Below are 13,544 nucleotides of genomic sequence, written 5' to 3'. Positions count from 1 at the left end.
ATTAAGCATTACCCTTTTATGTACACCATGTAGTCCTATATAAGGCTCCACATGGTAAGATGAATAATACACACATCTCATTCTCTGTGTCTAAACTCTCTCTCTCTCTCAAATTATCTATAATCTAAAGCGCGTCAACTGTTCATTCGCGTCGTCACTGTTCATTCGCGCCCGAAGTAAATGACGCTTTTGCCCTTAATTTTTTCTTAAAGTACATTGCTGCCATTCAGTCTGTTATAAACACCCGCCGGCAGTATAATGCTAGAACTCCAGAAGGTTCAGGTTTTTTCGCTCTCTCGCTTCTCCTTATCAACTTGACAGTGGTGCAGATATTTAGCAACTGGAGGGTTTGATTAGATACGCGGAAAATCTACCCTAATCCCTCACACCCAAGTCAAAATCCACATCAAAACCCAAAAATCACTACCATTAATAGCTTCCAAAACAGAGCCGACCCAGAAGCTGGTCTTCCCAGACGAGTACAAAGCCACCATCTTTGCTGCAGAACCAAGCTCAGAAGCACAGCCAACAATGCAAAAATCTCAGAGGTGATAGATGGTGCGATCTGGATTTGATAATCTGTGTTTCTTTCTTTTGGTATTGTATCCAGTGGTCTGCGTGTTGAGTAATTGGGAGCATCGCAAAAGCTTGGTGAGATTTCGATTTGGTAGAATCAATATCAAGAGAGTTTAAGCTGATTTCCTTGAATTTGTTATGTGCTTTTTCAGTTTTGTGGTTGTTATAATCGGCGTTTGTTTCTTTTTGTTTTGTATTCAGTGTTTTGCGTTTTGATTGGATCCAGTTTGTGATGAGACGATTGGGTTTAAAACAAGTAGAACAGGTGTGGTATTTGATTGTGTTCGTGTTTCTTTAATTGAATAGTTGATAATTGTGTGTGTTCTGAGGTTATCAAGGTCAGTCACTGAGATCAACGCTGATAAAATTATATGGTGAGTAACTATAGTATGGTATAAAGTATAAACTATCGGAGAAAGATTCTAACTCAATACAATCAGTACAACGCAATAAAGATTAATCTTTTTGTCAAATACTTATGATCATTTGGTTTACTGATTTGTAGTTTTCCTTTTGAACAGGTGCCAATCTCAGATTCTGCTGATAATCTGAGAAAAGAAAACTAAAGCAAATAGAAAAGGTTTCATCTCTAAAGATACTATTTTTGTTATTTCGTTTTTATTCTTTAGCTATTCTTTGATTTTAATGGAATTTACAGGACCTTAGTGATTCGGCGGAGCATAAGAAGAGGGCTTTGAGTCTGGCTTTATTTGGGGCTGCTTACTTACAGACATTACTCTCTAGGTCAGTCAAGTAATTAAATTTATGTTTTAGTTGAATTCCTGATCTTCTTTGTGAGTTCAAATGAATTACCTTTCTAGCATTCAATCATTTTGAAGGACAACTATTTCTTTTCTTTGCTTCTGGTATGCCTGAATGAATACTTTTTAATAATTTCCATGAACTTGCATATATGATTACTTTTAAAAATAAGAAGAAAAAAGAACAACATGAAAAAGTTCTCGAGTGTGGTTTAAGTCTCTGTTTTGATTCTATTACTCTTATTACTTTGGTAGTTTGATTCGATGCTATATGCTTTGATTTATAATTTGGGGCCTTCTTTAGTAATAAGCTCTCTATTCAATTTGGTTTTCTCTTATAGTTATTTGATTTTCTGTATTTCATGGCGACCCTATTGTAACTATGTTATTTGATTTTCTATTTTAGAGGTTTTCATCAAGTCTGCTGTTCTCAATCCTAATGTAACTATGATCTTAAAGTCTGCTATTATTAATAGTTATGATCTTAAAGTCTGCTGTTGGAGGTTTTAGACTGTTATGCATCTGCTACCTAAATATGATAATCTCCTTAAATCTATTTTAGTGTTGCCTCATGTTGTCTGGAGATTTTCTGGCATTGCAAGTGACAAATCATATGTAGTGGTAGGTAAAATTGAAACTGAAACACACAAAGTACAGACACAGTTGGGAATTGTTCTTACACTTCTGAAGGTTGGGCCAACTTGATTCACTTTTAATAGGTCATACTCATACCTTCTGCCCAATTTAACATTGTGGAGTAGATTATTAGCCACGGGAATTCTACAGTCCTCTCATCTTTAATGGAAAAAGTCTGCGCAGAGCTGGAGAATTTGGAGGCTCAAGACAAATTAAATTAATGGGACTTAGGAGTTGGGATTTTTTAGCATTTTTTTTTTGTCTACACCTTTTAGTACGTTTAACTATTTGTTTTTATCTAAGTGATACAAAGCAGGAAAAAAAAAACTGAAATAAAATTAGAGTTTTATGTAAGCTGCTCTTTCAGCTTCTCTCTTCTTTTCTGAGCCTAAACTTGAACTTCCTAATATCCATGATGTTATAGTACCACTTTTCCTTTTGTTTTTTCTTTTTCTTTTTTTAAGCAGTAAAATGGAGGTGGAAGACTGGAAGTTGTACATATCATATATTAATTTAAGGATTAATTGCATGGAACTAGATTCCTAGAAGTAGTCGGAAAGGCTTAAAGCTTCCCAGTTTTTATTATACATATCGTACCATTCCCACATGCAAAGGGATGATCCGTTATGCCTTGACAAGGTAGGCATCAACCTTTTTATTGAGAATGAGGACAAGTCCAGATACTTATTTAGTTTTGATTGAGTATTTTTTTTTTCTTTCCAATTTTATGTATCTCTGATTTCTAGAAACTTTGAAATTGGAGACCTTTAGTCCACTTTCAGAATCCCAGCAACCAAAAGAAGCGTTAGTAGTTTCCTAACCAAATATTAATTGGAATGGAACAACTGAACCAGGAATTGATATTGCTTTAGCAAGGTCTGTAGTCCTTTAGACTTAAAAATTGATTTTAGAACTTAACACTGGAAAGTTTGTTATTCTAAGTGAAAATCCACATGGGTTTACAATATATTAGACTTATTCTACATCAAGGTTCCACTATTTGAATTAGATACTCCCCTCCCGCTCCTGTTCCCCAACTAATCTATGTCAGATGAAATAGTCTGTTAATGTTAATTGTTGAAATGAAATCAGACGATCCACTGTTCTGGTGTAAAGGTCCAGGTGGAATTTTGGCTAAATTTCGCAACCAATTGTAATTATAGGGTTTAGATAGAAATAGGGAAAAGAGAAACCTGTGGTCAGTGTAGTGTGTATGAGTTTATGCATTGGTGATAAACGTGAAATTCTGAACTTCATATACTCTGAACACTAAATGAATCAATTATTTGTATATGTCTAACTTCTGATATCAAATCAAAACTAAGTCTCCTTTATTCATCTAAAAATTGATCTAAACTTAATTTTCCATAATTTGCAGTCTTTGCAAAATCTCAGACACTGCAACAGAAAAGAGAAGAAGGCAAATCAGTTTGATCTGCAATTTCACAAGTAAGACTTCAATCTTTTACTCTCTGTCTTTTCTAATATAAGTACCCTGCTTGCTTTCAAAAATGATCAAGTTGTTGGTCCTATGTTCACCGGATTGAGAGGCCACAAATGTGACCATTTTGTCATGGCCATTTATCTTTTTTATATTTTTTTATATTTAATTTATTATTATTATTATTATTATTATTATTATTATTATTATTATTATTATTATTATTATTATTATTATTACTACAGATAGCTTACATTGAGTTTAATTTTAGTTATTTTACAATGAGTTTTGCCATTTTATAGTTTCTAACTTCTCAAATTAATTTTCCATAATTTGCAGTCCTTGCAAAACCTTGGGCACTGCAATACAGAAGAGAAGAAGCCAAATCAATTTGATCTCCAATTTGACAAGTGAGATGCCATCAAGCTGTACCGCATCAATCAAGCTCTGAGATACAGAGTTTGGGTTGAAAATGAGTACAAAATTTGACCATCTACGGGTACCAGGGAATCTCACTGTTTTTGCTTCCTTCACTGGTCAATCTGACCAGGTAATGGTTTCCGTTCTTGATTTGGGTTCAAAATATTGGTGTTCGGTGATTGGGTTTAGGGATTTGCTTTGTGTCCTGCAAGTATAGGAACTTTGATGGGGAAAAAATTGGTCTTTTTTGTTTTTTTGGTGCTTTTCGTCATTTAAACTGGTATATTGTTCTCAGTTGTTTCTTACTTCCTCTCTGTTCAAAGGCATTGAATCAAATACCCGGATTATTATCTTTTGAAATTGCGTTGAGAAAAGCAAGAGAGCTCCAGGTTAGATACCCTCTCCCAGATTATCTTTCTCCTGTTTTGGTTTCTGAAATTGGTTCAATTTGATGTCTGTATGACAAATGAATGATACCAATTTTGTGTTTGAACAAGAAAAAGAATGAGTGGGAATGCTTGGATGGTTTATGTGGTGTTATAAATTAGGTGTTTTGGCTCCGGGTTTCAAGTTTTTGTTTGTGCAAAAACTGATACAAAACTTATTCTCTTCTGTAGTGAGTGTAAATTATAATTCAAGCAGTTAAAGTTGAGGAAGTTAGGTATTAACAATGCTGTAAAGTTTGGGTATATATTCTGACTATTCGGTTTTGGTGTCAATATCTAAAGTTCTGTGCTGTTTTGGCCCTTTATGAATTGCACTTTCAGTTTACTTGGTTTCAAACTTGACCGATATTGTTGTGAATGATTGGAGGGTTTTATTTGGGTGTCCTTATCATTTCTTGAGTGGTGTGGTGATGATGGTTTCTCAATTTTCCTTGCCTTGATGCTTCATGGAGTTGGTGCAGGCCTATGTTGACGTGGTTGGTTCCTGTACTGGAATGGTTCATTTACATATTGTTGGCGTACTTATTATGAACGGTGTGAGATTACTACTACCAAAAGTTGTGCCTTTTGAAGATTATTGCTGGTTAGTATTTTTTTTTTCCATGCTGGATTTGTCAATGTCTAAATGGAATGTGATTCACAAGCAGCTGCTCCATCTTTTTCGAATCACTAACAATTGGCCTCAGCAAAACCACGCACTCTGGAGGAAGCAACTTTTTGGACATCCTCCATGACTAGCTATCAATAGGCTAACACCGTTTGAGAATATACACATGCTAATGGACATCATACAACTATTTTTTGCAAACTATTGCAGCAGCAATTGTAATTAGCTTTAAACTGTGACAACCTATTTTTTGAACACACTACCACAACATATGTATTGGTGGTTATGTTGCTAGAACATGATCTACTTCATCTTTTGTTGTAAAACATACAATCTTTTGTTAATATAATGATTATGTCGACTATATTTTCTATGCTTTTGGATTATGTCCTTAAATAACATTATGTTAGCTTCAAAACCCGCGGCAAAGCGCGGGCACAATTTCTAGTTCTTTTCTGTTTTACAACACTTCTTTGGCACGGAACTCGAATGTAATTGACAGACTTTCGGCGTTGGTCTTCTCTAGTTGTTATGGATCATATATATTTATAATTTAATTTAGGAGAAAATTAGATAAAAACCCAAAAAACAAAGCTCCTATTAAGAAAAACCCATCCCTATATTTTCCTTTAATCTACACCCAATTCACATAATTGAACCTTCCTTATAGGTTTTAAATCTATAATTAACATTTTTCACATTTTTTAGTTTGACTTTTTTGCCCTTCTGATTGAATAAATAAAATATTCCTCAAATATAACTGTTGACTATTTTTTGAATTTAAATATTTAGAATTTAATACAATCAATTTAATCCTTGATTTTTCTCTTATTTGAAACGATTAATTGCCTTAATTATCCTATATTTCTTCCTTTCCGATGTGATCTATATATTTGCTATTGTGTATCATCAGATTCTGTTATATTCCTATTATATAAATATTTTTCTTTCTCGACATGATTAAACATCCTTTCATTAAGGTATGTTATTTTGCTTATCCGTTCTAATAGGTGTAGTTATACAATCATTCCATATTCATTAATTTTCTAAAATGGTCGAGTTAATGTAATTAGCCCATGTAAAATGTACTTGATGTAGATTGATTGCTTTAAGATTTTTTTTTTTCCGCCCCTACATTTTTCTCCACATAGGTGCCTGATTCTATGAGGTGGTCAAGGACCACATAATAGTTATGTGTAACTGTAGAGTTTGCTTAATATATAATTATCCCTTAATTTTGGCACATTGAATAATTTTGAATGTGCAAGAGTTTTTGCACTATAATTTAGCAAACTCATTATTATCATTCATTGTTTTACAATTGAAATTGAACTTTACAATATTAAGAAGTTTATTTCTAATATCAAGATAATTTAAATACACATTCTTTTTGAAGGAATAAACCTAAAAATTTATTGAAATAGGGACAATGAGTACAACCATAAATGATGTTCATCCAGTATTGAAATAAACAATTTTAAATTTGTTTTTACAATTGAAATATAAACTTTACATTTTCGAACCTAATATAAAGAACATTATAACACTTCATCCGTCATCTCGACTAGCACTTTGCAATGTAGTCTTCATAAATCTCCCAACTACTAGTGCCCTGCATGTTGTGATTCCTTATACAATTGCAAATTACCTTCATAGATCTATTTCAAAGGTAAAACTCTATTAGGATTTAAATACATATATCCAAAATATAGGTATATTAATTGTCAATACTATAGGTTATGGAATAAACAACCTATGATATAGAGTCACACAAATAATTTAAAACTACAAAAACAAACATCTAAATCATAGGTATTACATATTAAAGCAATCTAAGTATCAAGTAATTAGAAACAACGATTCTATTTTGAAGGAATGAAACTAAGTTTTGTACCAAATTCATAAATTGAAATTTCTAATTACTAAAAAACCATCCAATTCAAGCTTTACACAAAATCAAAAGATTAACAAAGATATTATACTAAATAAATCTGATGAATATATAGGTAATTTGAATTACGAATATGATATATGTACCTATTTGAAAGAAAGTCTCTAACCCATAAGAAAATGATGAAATTAACCTCATGAATAGGTCGTTTGAAATCATCCTTTGAAATCATATGCAACTTTGTGAAAGGTCTCCACCCAAAGAAAAAATGACGAATGAATTCACTAGCTTCTATATATAGGAAGAAACATACCAAAAATTCATCATTATATGATAATAATGACATTAATGTAAACACCTAAAATTAAGTACTGATAAAAACCTAAAGTGAAGGTAATATCAACAATAACGTCAATCAAACTCCATAATATTTGCTAGATGATTTTGACTATTAATCCTATTTAATAGGTGAATGGGGAATTTGATAATGGCAGCTTCAGTAATTCTTAACAACATTGGGTTTTAATATTTACCCTATTTAATAGGTTTTTTTATTTTGAATAAACCTAATTAATTGGTTTGGGTGTATATTAAAACACTCTTATGGATGGGTTTATTCTAAAAGGGGTGTGTGAATTTGGGTGTAGAATCAAATTCCCCTTTAATTTAGTGTGTCTTACTCTATATATTATGATTATCATTTATCAAATATTTAGGTTGGTGTGCAAATCAAACTATAGCAGAAACATACATTGGATTGAAATTGAAGAAAACTGCTATTAGATTAATAATAAACATATAGAGGAAGATGTAACAAAGTAACTGTCTGAGCTATATGAGATAGCTGGGTAGGGGTGGTTCAACTCAACATTTTCAACTTCCTGGCCACTTCTTCCATAGCAGGTCTTTCTGCACTACTCAAACTGAGGCATCTCTTTGCAAGCTCAGCTACTGCTCTGACTTGTTCTCTGTGTCCCTGTTTTATGACTTGTGACCCAACAATCTGATCAAACAGACCACTTTGTAACTCCATGGACGATACAAAATGGGAGGACATGATTCTTTGACTTTCTGGTCTACCAAATGATATTGGCTTCTCTCCTGTTACAATCTCTAACAAAACCATTCCAAAGCTGTAAACATCGCTCTTATCTGTCAATTGGCCTTTATGAAAATACTCCGGGTCTAGATAGCCTAGTGTCCTCCGAACCAATGTGCTTATCTGTGATTCATTACTAGGGACTAACCTCGAAGGTCCAAAACCGATGACTTTGGCCACAAAACAATGAGTTAACAATATGTTGGAAGACTTGACATTTCCATGGATGATTGATGCAGAATGCAGATAAGAAAGGGCAGCTGCTGATTCTGAGGCTATCTTTAGAAGAGTATCCCAAGGCAATGAACTTTTCCCATTGGTATGATGAATGTAGTCGAAAAGGGTCCCATTAGAGGCGAGTTCATGTACCAGTATGGGAGCTTCAGTCTCCAGACAGCAACCCAACAACTTGACCACATTTTGATGGTTGATTTGGGTAAGAGCGATAATCTCATTTATGAAATGATCGACTCCATTATCTCCTGGAACAAATATGTGAATCTTCTTATGACAGTTGATGGTCATTTCTAGCTCCTTGGATGTAAAGATTGTTGTACATCTTCTGGTTGAAGCATTAATATGCTGCTCTAACAATAACCCTCCATTTTTCTGGAAGAAGTAGGATTTTTGCTTAACCAACTTCTGTTTCTTCACACTGGAATAGATCCCAGTGATCCCAAACACAAGAAATAAGCAACAAAAGCCAAGACCTGCAAATTTTCGGTAAGTTAGTTATCTATGCACCTCTGCTAAAAATTGTAAATCATATAAAAACCATTAGAGTCATCGATCTGTTATGGTTCAGGCCAAAAAATAATTATGAATTATAGTTAGTCAGGACTCAGGAGACTACCTACTTACCTAGAGTAAAATTTGCCCTAAAGACTTTGCTGCGTGGAAGGTGACCTCTACCACTTTTCATGCGGTACACCAATTTATCATGTGTGCCAACTTCGATGAGAGAATGTACAGATTGTTTACCAGAGTTGTGAAGGATAGCTAGTTTTTCGTAGTATGGCTGTCGCGCACCACTGATGTTTGCTACCATGGACAAAGGAAAGATGAGGCTGGACTTAAGTTTCATGGTAAACCAGAAATACATGGATAATAAAGTTAAGTTTATTATACTCTCTGCCTCCTTCGCAAAATAGTACTCGATGCCTCTTGGAATTGAGGATTGGCCACAACCAATACTAGAAATAGCCCCATCCTCCTGGTCAGCCAGAGTGCTATTGATGTTCAAAGTTAATGTTTCATGACCTATAAAACCAAATGGTTCATAACCTATGAGTGTAAATTTATTTGCATTAGTGTTGGAGGTTGTAACCATCTGGCTGTCATCTGTCAAAGTCATTGCAGCATGGACCTTGGTAGAGTGCAACATCTTCACTCCAGCTCCGCTGTAGCAGCTGTAATTTGTATAAGCGTAACTGGAGTTATTTACGCGTACCTTGGTAGATGAAGAAGCTTGTATCTCTGCCTCAAAAGTAGTGCTGCTACATAATATGTCAAGCCAGTGGTTACCTAGAGAAGATCCACTTCCTTTTCCAATAGTGCGGAAATCAAAAGGCATTGTGAGATTGAGATCTCCACTTTTTTTTTGGTTGGTATTGGCTTCTAATGGAATTGCTGTAAACAAAAGCAAGATAGAAGCTAAGGTAAACCAAGAGAGCATGTTGTGCAAGATATGCCCGAGTCCCAGAATCAAGCTCTCCTATTATTTTCCTTTTAACATTCTAACTCAATCTGAATTTTTTTTTTTTTGGTCTAACTAACACAATCTACTTACGTTGAAAGTACGCAATGTGTGGTTGTAAATGTCAGTATGAGTGTATGGACTATATACAACCTGCTGCTTCCTTGTTTCTTCCTTTCAACACCGCGTGAATCTCTACCATATAGGTTAGGGTTGATTTTTCTAAACACCAATTGAAATTCCTCCCCGACAACAAGCACCTTCTTTCTCAAAAAGTAAAGTTTCGCTCTTGTTGCTTTAGAAAAATTGCAGCGTTTATATTCTATCATTTGTTTGACAAACTAGGCTCCTTGAGAGTTTTCGGTCAAAATCAAGATAGGGACCGTGTCAGGACCAAGGACTAAAAAATCTTTAAAATCACCGAAATATCGGTAAAACTAGCAAGATTGCCCGCGCGTTGCTGCGGGATTCACTATTACGAATGAAATGAAAAAAAAAAGTATTGATTGAGGTGAAGAAGATGTTTGTATATTGTCAATATGATTTAGGTCAGAAATATTGCATTTACAATTATTAGATACATTACATGTCTACAAAAGCAAAGTAGGAGAAAGATGCTTCAAAAAGGGAATCCTTCTAGATAGATTGATCAACACAGTTCCGGGGTAGTGGTTGCCCTGCATAATATAAAATGTTAGCAATCCCTTCAATGGCAAAGTAAACAGTGGCAAAATAGAAATTTTATTTCATAATAACTTTCAATCTCTACTGTGATTTCATGGCAGCGGAAAGTTTGTACTTTTCCAAAATTTAAAACCAACTTCATATTTTAAAACAGTTGAAAAGTTGCTTTGCAATGATATATGTTGTCAATTGCTTTGCAATGATATAGCTTCTATGAGTTATCATATCATTTCTATACCTCAAAGCAATTGACGACATTTTTGTACACACAAACGTAAAGGAGGAAGAGCGTCTCTGAATTCATATGCTTACCACATCAACTACTCCCCGATAAATTGCTTATCCAAACAAACATTCAAGGTGGCTTTTGTATCATCCACATGGAAACTTACAATACGAAGCTGCTGTAGGTCTGTAAATGCTTCAGAACAGAGATGAAAGTAAAAGCTGTAATCAGAAAAAATGTGGAAAAACACATAACAAATTGAAGAAAATCAAGTTAAATGCTTTCACAATGAACCCAATCTTCTAGGTACAAAGTACTCCAGTTACTCAACACGCAAAACACTGGACAAATACCAAAAGAAAGAAACACCGATTATCAAAAACGTTCCATTGTAGTAGAATTAGAAGACAATAAAAACTATCGAGGGTATCTCAATACTATTCATCTATCTACAAACAGAAGTAAAAATTTGAGGAAAGAGGAGCGATGCTAACCATTGGAACACAAATAGAATACAAACCCAACAGAACAGCATTCACTGACTATAAATATGACATAGATTCTATTGAAAGTTGAGCACTAAGTATGAATCCATAACTCACATCAATATCAGCAGAAAAGTAGTGGAGTACTGGAGTTCATGAATAGAATTAAGATTTGAAATTAAGAACAGACGGTAAATTCTGAGTAGATCAGTACAGTTTTGCAAAAGTAAGTGGCTGGGTCAAAATTCCAGAAAATTTGAAAATATCTCAAATTCCTTTCCTTGACCAAAACTTTTTGTCACCTAATGAATCCACAAAACAAACAAAATTACTATACAAAAACCCCAATATGAAAACAACAATCATCTTAGCAGCAGTTACCTCTGTAATTTATGAAAACCATGCTTCTATTCATTATTAGTAAATGAAAATGCACATAATTGAAGTAGACCTTAAAATCACACCAAAATAAAATCATTTGGTATTTGTTAGGAAAGAAACACCTAATGAAAATTTTGAGTAGACAGTTTTGCCACTCTGTCTTAAACCAAAGATGGTGCAACTGGAGAGAAAACAGTTACACAATAAACAAAAATAGAAAGCTGAACTTTCAGTTTCAAAACCTAATTTCTATACATCATGAAACAGCTGCACTGCAATTTCCACAATAGAATACAAATAAGGAACTGCCCTTAAACTTAAAAGAAATTAAAACGCAAGGCATTAGTACTTTTTAGTTGCAGCAATTTTATAGTAAATGGTAGATGTAGATCAATGTTCATATCCAACATCAAGATTCATAACTAAAAACATCTGTGTGAAATCATTTAACTAAAAAGCATCACACCTGTGTAAAATCATTTAACTAAAAAGCATCATATCTGAAGACCATGTATACGACCTCTTAAGTTGGTTTGTTGACTGAATAATGAATAGAAAATAAAATCATACTGATTAATACCAAAATAAAATCACATCTGAACACCATGTATTCGGCCTCCTAGGTAGATTGTTTATGTAGAGATTTATACACGAATAGCATTCACAAAAATAAGGAAGGAGTAACACATTCTAATTGGGTGGCCTGTAAACTAACATGCTGTTTGGAGGCCAATGACCAACTATCACATTTGAAAATGACCAAGGCACAAACAATGGACCAAAACTTTGACTTCAATCAAAGTAGTCTACAACTATAGAAAAAGCCTAAACCTTTTACAAAAAGCTTGTATCACAAAAAGTAACAGACATACAGAGCATATAAAAATAATTTAGTTCTTATTTGTGATTGCCGTACCAAACTGGAATGCTATAACATATATATGTTATAGGTGGCTAGGCCTGTGTTTCATTTGCATCAGAACAAATACATAGTGGAGATAGCTATACAAATGCCAACTAATTACTCCAAAAGTAGATGACTCACTAATCATACAATAACATCAATTAAGGACTGAATTAAACAGCAAGATTATATGCTAATGCATCAAATAACGCGAAGCTAAACAACAGAACGGTTCGACACCACACCTCCTACAGCAACGCCTTTCAGAATCTAATCCTCATTAATTCAATTTAATAACATGCATCAAAGCCGCTTTTTATGTTCATTTTTTTTTTTGGGGGGCGTCAGATCTTCAAAGCCACTTTCTAATTAGAGGTGGGAGAGTTGTGAGCGGCACGTTGTGATTCCTTATTTCGAATATGCCCCTCCAGCTTTTCTAGTTGTTTCTTGTTAAATAACATTATAACAAACCCAGAAAAAATTTCAAATCCAATCCTTGATCAATCAACCCAGAAGAAATTTCAAATCAAATTCTCAAAAAGCAACAAATACCTTCCACTTGTGTTGTTTTAATCAAGAGCTTCCAGCCTGACTCGCGTGTGAGGGATTAGAGTAGACGGCTCTAGAAGAGAGAAGAAGATCAGAACAATACACAGCGGAACAAATAAATCTCAAAGTAGGGTAGAGCGGTCTTTTCCAGCCCCACAAACTGTTCCTTACTGTTGCCTTAGGAACAGTAGAACAGTGAAACTCAACTTTCGTATATAGTAAATTTTCGTTTTTTTTAGTGTCCGATATTTTCTTTGCCAATCAATTCAATTTCGTCCGAAATTCCTGATATTTCGGATATTTTCAGTGATTTCACGATATTTCACTAATTTTCCAATATCTGCGCGACATTTTATCCCGAACCCACTTGTCACGTGACCTAACCCAAGGCCTGAAGTCCACATGCCCAATTGAATTCAAAATTGCAAATTAAAATGCAACGCAATACGTTTTGAACCTTTACTCTCAGTCACTCATGAAAATGAGAGCAACTCAGCCAACCCTGCTGCAACGTTCTTCATTTAATATTATACATCGTATTTAATATATACACTTAGCAAATGCTAGAGTCTTCTTCATTCACACTTGCAGATTCCATTTGAATATTGAAATTTTGGTTTCTCTACTCAACCTTCTAAGAACTAAATTCTTTTACCAATAATTCTCAGTTCATGACAATCTTTCATATATTATACTCTAAGAACATTTTTATTAAATTTCAAGAATTGTCATACTACTCATT

At 34.0% G+C, this 13,544-nt stretch overlaps 1 protein-coding gene and 2 long non-coding RNA genes across 7 annotated transcripts; 1 reads left to right on the top strand and 2 right to left on the bottom strand.

Moving 5' to 3' along the window:
* Nucleotides 1–249: 249 nt before the first annotated feature.
* On the top strand, nucleotides 250–5,270 carry LOC133737135 (uncharacterized). Of its 5 annotated transcripts, none has more exons than XR_009859811.1 (9): nucleotides 250–651; nucleotides 778–950; nucleotides 1,098–1,156; nucleotides 1,235–1,320; nucleotides 2,441–2,612; nucleotides 3,352–3,422; nucleotides 3,754–3,964; nucleotides 4,158–4,223; nucleotides 4,742–5,270. It is a non-coding gene; the product is annotated as an uncharacterized LOC133737135 (long non-coding RNA). The 5 variants fall into 5 exon arrangements; XR_009859812.1 differs by having other exon boundaries at nucleotides 251–651; nucleotides 778–841; nucleotides 1,243–1,320; nucleotides 4,742–5,269; XR_009859810.1 differs by having other exon boundaries at nucleotides 251–651; nucleotides 778–841; nucleotides 2,438–2,612; nucleotides 4,742–5,267.
* Nucleotides 5,271–7,587: 2,317 nt separating this feature from the next.
* LOC133737130 (wall-associated receptor kinase-like 22) lies at nucleotides 7,588–9,565 on the bottom strand. Its single transcript, XM_062164750.1, has 2 exons — nucleotides 8,739–9,565; nucleotides 7,588–8,587 (listed from the first exon to the last, which is right to left on the bottom strand). The coding sequence occupies exons 1-2, from the start codon at nucleotides 9,550–9,552 to the stop codon at nucleotides 7,638–7,640; spliced, it is 1,764 nt and encodes a 587-aa protein (XP_062020734.1). The 5' UTR covers nucleotides 9,553–9,565; the 3' UTR covers nucleotides 7,588–7,637.
* Nucleotides 9,566–10,019: 454 nt separating this feature from the next.
* On the bottom strand, nucleotides 10,020–12,848 carry LOC133707766 (uncharacterized). Its single transcript, XR_009845272.1, has 3 exons — nucleotides 12,806–12,848; nucleotides 10,570–10,678; nucleotides 10,020–10,250 (listed from the first exon to the last, which is right to left on the bottom strand). It is a non-coding gene; the product is annotated as an uncharacterized LOC133707766 (long non-coding RNA).
* Between the last annotated feature and the right edge of the window lie 696 nt (nucleotides 12,849–13,544).

Source organism: Rosa rugosa, chromosome 1 (genome assembly GCF_958449725.1).
Source record: "Rosa rugosa chromosome 1, drRosRugo1.1, whole genome shotgun sequence".
Classification (NCBI taxonomy): domain Eukaryota; kingdom Viridiplantae; phylum Streptophyta; class Magnoliopsida; order Rosales; family Rosaceae; genus Rosa; species Rosa rugosa.
Note: the sequence above shows the minus strand (reverse complement) of the source record. Positions and strands in the feature narration are given on the sequence as shown.